This window comes from Atta colombica, unplaced genomic scaffold (assembly GCF_001594045.1).
Source record: "Atta colombica isolate Treedump-2 unplaced genomic scaffold, Acol1.0 scaffold200, whole genome shotgun sequence".
Taxonomy (NCBI): domain Eukaryota; kingdom Metazoa; phylum Arthropoda; class Insecta; order Hymenoptera; family Formicidae; genus Atta; species Atta colombica.
Window position 1 is genome coordinate 445,943 of NW_017259295.1, and position 8,980 is coordinate 454,922.

The 8,980-nt window shown below is 34.1% G+C and overlaps 1 protein-coding gene across 2 annotated transcripts; it reads right to left on the reverse strand.

Annotated features, from left to right (window-relative positions):
- Nucleotides 1-81: 81 nt before the first annotated feature.
- On the reverse strand, nucleotides 82-6,141 carry LOC108687110. Of its 2 annotated transcripts, none has more exons than XM_018192712.1 (8): nucleotides 5,997-6,141; nucleotides 5,024-5,128; nucleotides 3,553-3,656; nucleotides 1,751-1,964; nucleotides 1,429-1,482; nucleotides 1,089-1,180; nucleotides 732-886; nucleotides 82-291 (listed from the first exon to the last, which is right to left on the reverse strand). In XM_018192712.1, the coding sequence occupies exons 1-8, from the start codon at nucleotides 6,073-6,075 to the stop codon at nucleotides 234-236; spliced, it is 861 nt and encodes a 286-aa protein (XP_018048201.1). In that variant the 5' UTR covers nucleotides 6,076-6,141; the 3' UTR covers nucleotides 82-233. The 2 variants fall into 2 exon arrangements, with proteins under 2 accessions (XP_018048201.1, XP_018048200.1); XM_018192711.1 differs by having other exon boundaries at nucleotides 1,038-1,180.
- Nucleotides 6,142-8,980: the final 2,839 nt, after the last annotated feature.

Below are 8,980 nucleotides of genomic sequence, written 5' to 3' on the forward strand. Positions count from 1 at the left end.
TAAAAACATTATTCGTTGATTTATTTAGTCACATGAATTTGTAGGTACATGATGTACCTAGGAACATGAATGTATGCGCAAAATATGTTTAACAAGCTGTCTCTCTCTCTCTCTCTCTCTCTCTCTCTCTCTCTCTCTCTCTCTCTCTCTCTCTCTTCGTATTGCTTTCTTTTGCTTTTTTCTCTCATCTTCGATTCGATTTAAGCTATTCACGACGGAATAATATTTTCAGTCTAGACGCAGGCGCACTGAGTAATTTGAATTATTTCTCTTTTCGCTCCTCGTCGGGTTCTAGAAGTTTCAAATATGATAAATTAATAAACATTAAATATTTGATTAGAAATTAAATTTTTTTCTTTAAATGTATTCTCTAAATTGCTTGGAGTAAGATCTTACTTCAAAAAAGTTAAAATACTATCACTATTAAAGAAGAGAGAAAAATTTGCACTCTTGAATAAGAATGATAGATTTTCACTCTTTTTTTTTAAGATGACATTCCTTTCAAAGGAAAGAAAGCTCATTCTTTTTTTGGAATAAATCTCATTTCAAAAGTGTGAAATCACTCCAAAAAAAAATGTGTGAAAATCTGCCACTTCTATTTAAGAGTGCAAATTTTTTCGTTCTTTTTCAGTGGCATTTTTTTAACTCTTTTGGAGTGAGAGGTTCACTCCAAGAAATTTAAAGAATATATGATAATAGATGGAATTTTTAAATTGGAATAATAATTCTACCTGTACTCGTGCACTTTAAATCTGGCTGGTGTGCAAGTGTGCTGCTTCGAATACAGACCGGCTAAACATCTGGACGGCTCTTTTTTATCTCGTAGAAGACAGGTTTCCGTTTCATTTCCCGGACACGTTCCAACGCATTGACCGACGTTTATTTGCTGTCAAAAATAACAGACAAAATAGAAGGGACAAAAAAATATTTTTAAAAAAATTCGAACAAAGCCGCAAAATAATGTATGTACACCATCGACGTAAAATCCTTATTCTCTGCAATCTCTAACAATTAGTTATCGAATATATATTTCATACTCGGATCACAGGTCTCACGTCAGTCGTATTTGTACCCTCTTTGATCGTCACCTCGCTGTAATCCAGCACAGTTTCCATGTGGTCCATTCGATAACAATGACCGGCACAACCGCATTTCTCGACTACTTGGTAAATCTCGTCACCTTGAAAATGACACAATTTTTAATTCAAATATATTTATAAATGACTCTGATTTTTAGACTTTTATTCTCTGTAACCTTTAATGAAAGTCTCGACATTATTATTTTCGTTGTAACGGAATTTAGTTATATTTATCGTTATTGTTACATTTTTCATAAAACTTGCATGCACAACGACAATGTAACAACATTGATACTGTCATTAAGAATTACAAAATGGAATATCTTAATCTTATGTTTATTTTACGTACCATTTGGCCCTTTGGCGCTGATTGTGTTATTCCGGACCGGCTTGCAATCCAGATCTTGAAAGACATATAAATAAAACGTTAATTTTAATTTTCCCATAAAAATTTTTAATTATACATAAAAGTGAATAAGATAGATAAAGAGAAAATCATAAAAAATATTAGAGAATCAAAATATTTGAAATAACTCTGTTGCTGAAAACAATGCACGCAAAGATAATCGATCGTATTTCTTTTTATGATGCTCCAGTCGTGATTATCTTTATGCGATTAGTTCACCAGCCACCTTTAGTCACGACTTGGAAAATTCTTACGAGGTTGATACCTTTGATGCAATGACCGATGCAAACTCCGATGTCCACGACTGCTTGATGCGGCGTACCGGAATGTACATAATGGATATAGGATTCTCGTCTGCAGGACGTTTCTGGCGAGCAATCGCAAGCATCTATAGCCTCGATTACGCGAACTCCCTGCAATGTAGACACTCGCTCCAGCTTGGCGGCTCTCGCGCGACAATGGAAATCCGATGAACATTTCTGAAAGACAAGCAGAAATATTCGTGAACAATTATATGAAAAAAGAGAACACATTCTGTTTTAAAACATTGTAACATTGCAATAAAACTGGCGCGTAGGTTAATTCTTGAATCCATAATTTTCTTTGATGATGAATTTCGATCATGTTCAATTGAATGTTGTTGAAAGACTCTTAAGGTATCTCAAAAAATTGTCGAAAAAAAGAAAAGGTTTTGAATATCACAAAATAAAAAAAGAAGTAAAGATTTCTTATACATCCAGGATTTAACATACGCTGCTAAAGCCTATTCTACAATGTGCTCTTTGTTTCCTATTTCTTGCTTTTTGCCTCTTGCTCTTTCCCCTTTGCAACCGTTTTATTGACAATTGTATTTCTTGCTACGTATTTTCTGTTTCTTCCGAAGTTCGTTAACTTTTATGTCTCAGGCGACATAAAACAAAAAACCAGATAAGAAGCTAAAAGACAAGAAGGAAAAAATTGCAAAAAGCAAGAAATAGAAAAAAACAAAAAACATATTGTAGAATAACCATAATAGTTCGCTAACTAATGAACTGCTTCATCATTTTAGCATAAAAAAAGAAAAATGGCTTTCGACTGTTTTACGATGGCTGTAATAAAGATACGCTCGCTATCGAGGATCATATTAGAATCGTTTCAATAAATCTTTCCCCTCGGCGACCGCCATCATCCATCCAGCGGAATCCAGCGGACGCATAATTCCGGGATTTAGTGGCTGGACACCTTTCCGACGCCGTCGAGAAGATCGGTGACCGCGGATGCCGATTCAACTTTTGAAGGACGCAAAACATATCGCCTTGATCGCCTTGCGTTTCGCGTTCAATAGCCCTCTTTCCCCGGTATTCCATTGGGTCCAGCCTCAATCCAGGCCATCATTTAGCACGGCTGCTGTAAAAGATCGTATCCGCGCCATCGACCGATCAGACCGATTGCGTCACGTAACGAATATAGCCCTCCTTCGACTGGCCGAAAAATCCGGAATATCATTTAGAAAGATATGAATATCGAAAAGAACGAGCAAGGAATCTATCCTACATAGGATAAAATTTTTTTACCCTTTCGATGATGGATTAAGATAAAATTTGACAACGAAGTTCATAATTGTCAGACGGAACTATTTATACCACTTGTGACTGAACGTATAAATGGTGAACCAATGATGCTAGACGGCAAGCATTTACAGCATGCTAAAAGTATGTTGAAAGGATTTTGCAGACTTTTCGTTTTGCTTGCAATCTAAACTTTACTTGTTAATCTAAACGAGATTGCGATTCCTCGTTGTCGATTAAAATCTTTACATCGACATAAAGTATGTTATGTCTTCCACATGATCGAAGCGAGGAAAAAGCTTCGTATACTGAAAGAAAAGATTGGCTGCCGCAGCAAATTAGATGGTAAAATATGACGCTTTTTTAATTGATTGCAGTAGCCAATTTTTCATTGCATTAGCTTATTAGCAATGTTAGTATAGAATTTCGATAGGTTAACTAAAAATTGACTGCAATAAATTAAAAATGCTATACTCAGCCATACTCGGTCAATCTTTTCTTTCGACCAGCGGTGACTTACCTGCACCGCTGGTCGACTAGCATCCCCAGGATCGTCGGAAACGTGTCGCGGACATAACTTTCGGCAGTGTCCAGCGTCGATCTGGATAACTTCCCCGGATATTCCTACAAAACCAAATCGATCCATGTTAGACATATTTTTTTTGCAGCAAAAAACATGATAAACAGATCGGTATATATGACATCGATTAGACATAACTTTCGAGAAAAACAGCGCGCAGATTTATTTAATGATATCGTTAAAAACTCTGGCAAAAATAAAAATCAAAGTGTAAAGCCCTGCGCACAATAGAAGGAATAAGGAATTAGGAATAAAGAATAAAAGATTTTAACCTATCAGAAATCAGATACATCGGAATACACGGTTTCTAAGAGTAATAGGAGCATTAATTAACAACGTTTTTAGAAGGCGAAAATTGAGACAACGAAATATAAAGATGTTTGAGCTTTCCTTACGTTTCGTTGTCTCGATTCGACTTACTTTTAATTTTTATTTTCGCCAGAGTAAGTAAAGAGAAAGGAAGTCTATAAGAAGAGGTGACGCGTTTAGGGGTGGGCAATTAAATCGCTGTATGTGTACAACTCTGTTATTTTTGCACATCTGGGACTCGGAATGCAAGAGTATTTGTCATCAACGTCGTGAGGGTTTACGCGATTTATCGCGTTATGTTACATACGAATAAAAATATGACTATGAGGATTTCGAGAGAAATGGAACGGTTGTCGTCCAAAGTAAGCGAATTGGGGGAAGATCGTTTGATGGAAGGCATATGGTGTTCTAATTGAAATATTAATTTTGATTAAAATGCTGGCGGGTCATCTCCTTCTTCATAAGCGATCAAACGTCGCCGTTAAAGCCAATAAATTGAGAGAATCCGACGCAGTCGACGCGTGATGCAAAATTTCGATTCTAGACGAATGAAAATATTTTATCCAGTCGCGCGTGAATGTTTAATCGTATTACTCATTGTTTTTCTCCTAAGTGCGCTGTTAAATTCATAATTCCAAATTATATCAATTTGAGTTACTTTTAATCATTTCTATAAATCGCCACAGTTCCTAATCAATATGTCGTTGATCTGAATAAAACAATGAAGTTAAGTTAACTCAAGACAATATATTTAGTTTGACTCAAATTTAGTTTATTATTTACTAAGTATATACATACTACGTTAATACGAATACGTTGTTTACTTTGAAACTAATAGATCACAAAATAGATTTATTTACACACAGCGACCGAATATTCTGTTCTTTTCCCCTTAAAACACGAAGTATCAATTCATTGTGATGTACACACGAATGAGTCGTACCTTTCTAACTGTGAATCATTCATTAATATATTTTGCTCAAGTTTCCTTCTCGAATATTGCATTTTCTTTCTTTCTCTCTTTTTTTAATATACATTAGATTGATATCTATAGTTAAAAGCAGAAACGATTAAGAAATAATCTTTTAATTTAAATGCTCACCATATCCAACTTCGATCATCTTTTCATGTCGGGCGCAGCACGTATGCTGTCGCGATTCTTCTGAATGCATTTTTCCTTCATTTCCCGATTCCTTCTCGCAAAAAGCTAAGCAATAAAAATCGAGGCGATCACAAGTGGAACTTAACCGATGAATTTAAAATTTATGATCGGAATTAGATGGGAGTTAGACACTCCTTAAATGATGTGATATTAATGACATAAAATAGGTCTATATCTGGTCGATTTAAACAAAATTAAAAACTAAAATTCTAAATTTTAATTTGGACTCAAAATTTGAGGATGCACAATTGAAATGAAATCGCGTCTTGCAGAGACTACTCTTTTTGAAGCAACAATGGAAATTGGTGTAATTTTGGTAAATTCGATTTTTCGTTATGTGCTTCTCTTTTGCCAAACAATTCTGTCATTGTGAAAGAAACAAAGATTATTACGCGTAGCATCAAGATTTTAACTCCTTAAAATTTCATTATTATTATTAATAAAATGTTTATAAAAATTCTAATTATTATACGTATTATACGTATAAGAAAAGTTGTAAATTGAATTTCATATCTAAGAGTAAAGCCAGATTTTTCGTCTCATACGTCTTTTATTAGAGATTATTCGAAGAATTATTAAAAATTTCATCCTTAAAAAGTCGAAAATATAAATGCTGTTTTTTTACTCTCTAAATTTTGTAGAGTGGAATCTCACTCTAAAGAGTGAAATTTCTTAGAGGTTCAAAATCTTTTTGAAGAGTGGCAAAATTTTTATTCTTTAGAATGAGAATTCATTCCAAAGAATTTAAAATGTATATTCTATAATTCTGAACATTTGTAGAATTTATGTACAATATATGTGTATGTATTTGTAGAATTTATGTACAATATATGTGTATGTATGATCGCTGTGCTCTGACGGATGAGAGGAAAACAAAATGGAGAAAAAGGGAGAGGCTAATCAATAGCGTTACCTAATCGCAAATTAGCCACGCAAACAATGGCGAAACCAGCGAGGACGGTCCATCGTCCCCTCATGCTTTGTACACGCATATCGATACCGATTACCGAAGATGACAAATGCGGATAACAAATCGGGAATATTCACCGACGAAAAGGAAAGACCGATCACCTCGTGATCTCTCTCACGATCGTGTTGCGAATCACCAGAGGATGGTTTTGAAGTATCCGGATATGCGATATCGCTGCTTTTTTTCAAAGAATACGGCAGATACGCGAGAATAAGTTGGCAAAGATGATAGTTGGATCCCGGTCGAAGGATCAGTATCGGAAGTTTTTATGAAGGATCGATCACGTATCGAGCTCGTGCTGCCTTGCAATCTGCGAGAAGACTGGTCGTCTGCAATAGCCGGCTGGGAGATGTCCGGCTGACAGCGGCGGATCTCTATTAATCTCATTTGGTGAATGGGACCCGCCTCGTGACGGACCGTCCATCATAGTCTCTTGCCGACCCGGTCATCGTCGACGATCACTCGATTTTACGCTCGCGAACGTACGTTCCGATTGGCCATCCCGGATATTTTTCGTTTCTTATACCTCTACAGATGATCGTAAGATGGAACAAAGAATCTCGTGAAGGAATAACTCTGATTCGTAGTTAATGATTGTCGGGATCTTTCGTTTTTTTCTTTACCGCTCTATATATTTAGCGCAGCCATGTTTTACCGGTTCAGTGGAACGTACACACATATAATTTATTTTCTACCATAATAAGTCATTATCTAAGTTTTAAGTGTTAAGAAATTAACCAATCATAATCGATTATTCTTCTCAGATTCGACTATCATTTTTCTTATTGAGTAAATATTTATTTACTGTAAATAAATGTTTATTTAATTATTGTTTAAAGAAATATTCCAGACAAAAAGTGTTTAAAATCATATCATTTTTTTTGCGTTTAAAAGACGATTTAAAAATCATATCATAATTTTAGACTTTTTGTTGTTTGGGATGTATCAAGATTTAATAAATTTTTTCTAGCGTACTGAACGCAGTCATTATCTTCTATTATTGATTTCTTGGAACGCAATCTGAAATCATCAGAACGCGTGATTATTCCTCGAATTCGCAATAGTTCAGTATGATTTAATAGAAGAGGATTTAATAAGAGGATCTTTCTTGATTAGATATCTGTCCTATTCTGAAACAGATATCTAATCAATATCATTTCACATAATAAAACCATTACATAAAAGATAATATCGTTTATAATCTCGTTTTCCTGGTAGAACCTTTCGTAACTTTCTTTCGACTCTTTCCGTTCTCTTAATGATATTTTTGTTACGAGAATTCAGGGCAAAGAAGAAGCAGGACATAGCAGAAAAAGGATCCAAAAAGGACTATTTGTCCCTTCTGCTTTTTGTTGCGGCTCAGGGGAAGCGAGAATCATTCGTCCGGTTGCAGCATCATCGCATCTGATCACATGGGGAGATCTCTTGTCCTCCTTCCCTGCCCTCCGCGCTCGTTAACATCCGCGTTACCGTCAGGATCGTTGAGAGATTTGCGCGAGAGAGGTCATTATCATTATCCATAAATTACCGCGCGCGCGAATCTCAATTTCGTTCACCGCAACCCGCCGGAGAGAGCTTAGGGGAGAGGACATTATTCGACGAAATCGTGCAGTGGTGTACAGAACGTTGATACAAAGTGGAGAAAAGGAAGAGAGAATGAAAGACGAAATTTTATCGTGAATTTGCTAAAAAAAATGTACCAGAAATATAGACAGTTAAAAAAAATAAATAGATAAAAGTACATTCTTTGTCAGATTTTATTGGAATAAAAAATAGGATGTTTCATTTAAAAAAATGAAGTTCCACTTTGAAATATCCGAAATATCCTCAGTGCGTCCATCCATCAAATAATTATTTCCGTTATGCGATATCTCTCTTTGTATTGAACATGTTAGTGTAATAAATTTTCCATATGTCTTCAAATTTCACTAATAAATAAACCGGTCACTTTATACGAATCACTCATATAAAAAAAATGCAGCACAAAAAATTGATGAAAAAAATTCTTAGTTCTACTATATAATAATTTCTGTCTCTCACATTTTTTTTGTTAAGTTGAAGAATTTGAGAAAAAAATTGATTGAAGACCAGTATTCGGCAATTTTTAATAATTAATATCTTGTCAATTAGTGTGAAAATTGGTACAGCAAAATAGTACAGGACTTTTCGACTCCGACTTTTCTAATCCGATCTATTTACACAAGAGTGTTTGGTAAAACATTTCGGGACACCCAATAAATATATGAATGAAAAACATATATTATTAAAGCGCCATGGACGCGCCTTGAAATGAAGTTTTCACTATCAATAACAATACAGAAAACAAAATAAAATTTTTGTTATAATTTAAGATTGGCCGAATATTTTTGTTTTTTATTCATACTGATTGGATGAGTAGTTTTTCTCAGAAAAAAAAATTGCAAAAGTAGTCATTTTTAAGTTTAGATATTTTTTATCTCAATAACTATTGATTTAAACAAAAAAGTCACATAAAAAACGTCTATTTTGATTCAAGTAAGCTTACAGAATTTTTTCAGAATTTTTATTCAAAGTTTAGATTTTTTAAACAAAAAATTGTTTATCCAATGAACATAAAAAATTGAAGTGTATACAGATGTTTTTTTGCAAAATAATATGAGGAATCGAATGAAATCATTTTCAGCTATTAGAACGTTGATTGGTCGGTTAATGAACTTTTTAAGCAACCTTTTCGGAATAAACCGCTCATCTATGATTAAATTTCATTGTCTTTTCATCTTGGCAGAAAATTTTTCATGAATATATGTACAAATATGTATAAATATTTTTAAATGTGCTTAAATATTCATAAATGTATATCCTTATATTTGAAATAATCATTCATGTTTATTCTTTTTTTATAAAATTCTTTTTCATAGAGTAATAATAATAGTAAATAATAATAATAA

Excerpts from the sequence above, each read along its gene's own strand:
- LOC108687110 (XM_018192711.1), bottom strand. The coding sequence starts at position 6,075 with ATGCGTGTACAAAGCATGAGGGGACGATGGACCGTCCTCGCTGGTTTC. Across the intron at positions 5,129-5,996 it reads CGTGGCTAATTTGCGATTAG|CTTTTTGCGAGAAGGAATCG; the intron begins GTAACGCTATTG and ends TTTATTGCTTAG. Across the intron at positions 887-1,037 it reads ACGTGAGACCTGTGATCCGA|CAAATAAACGTCGGTCAATG; the intron begins GTATGAAATATA and ends TATTTTTGACAG.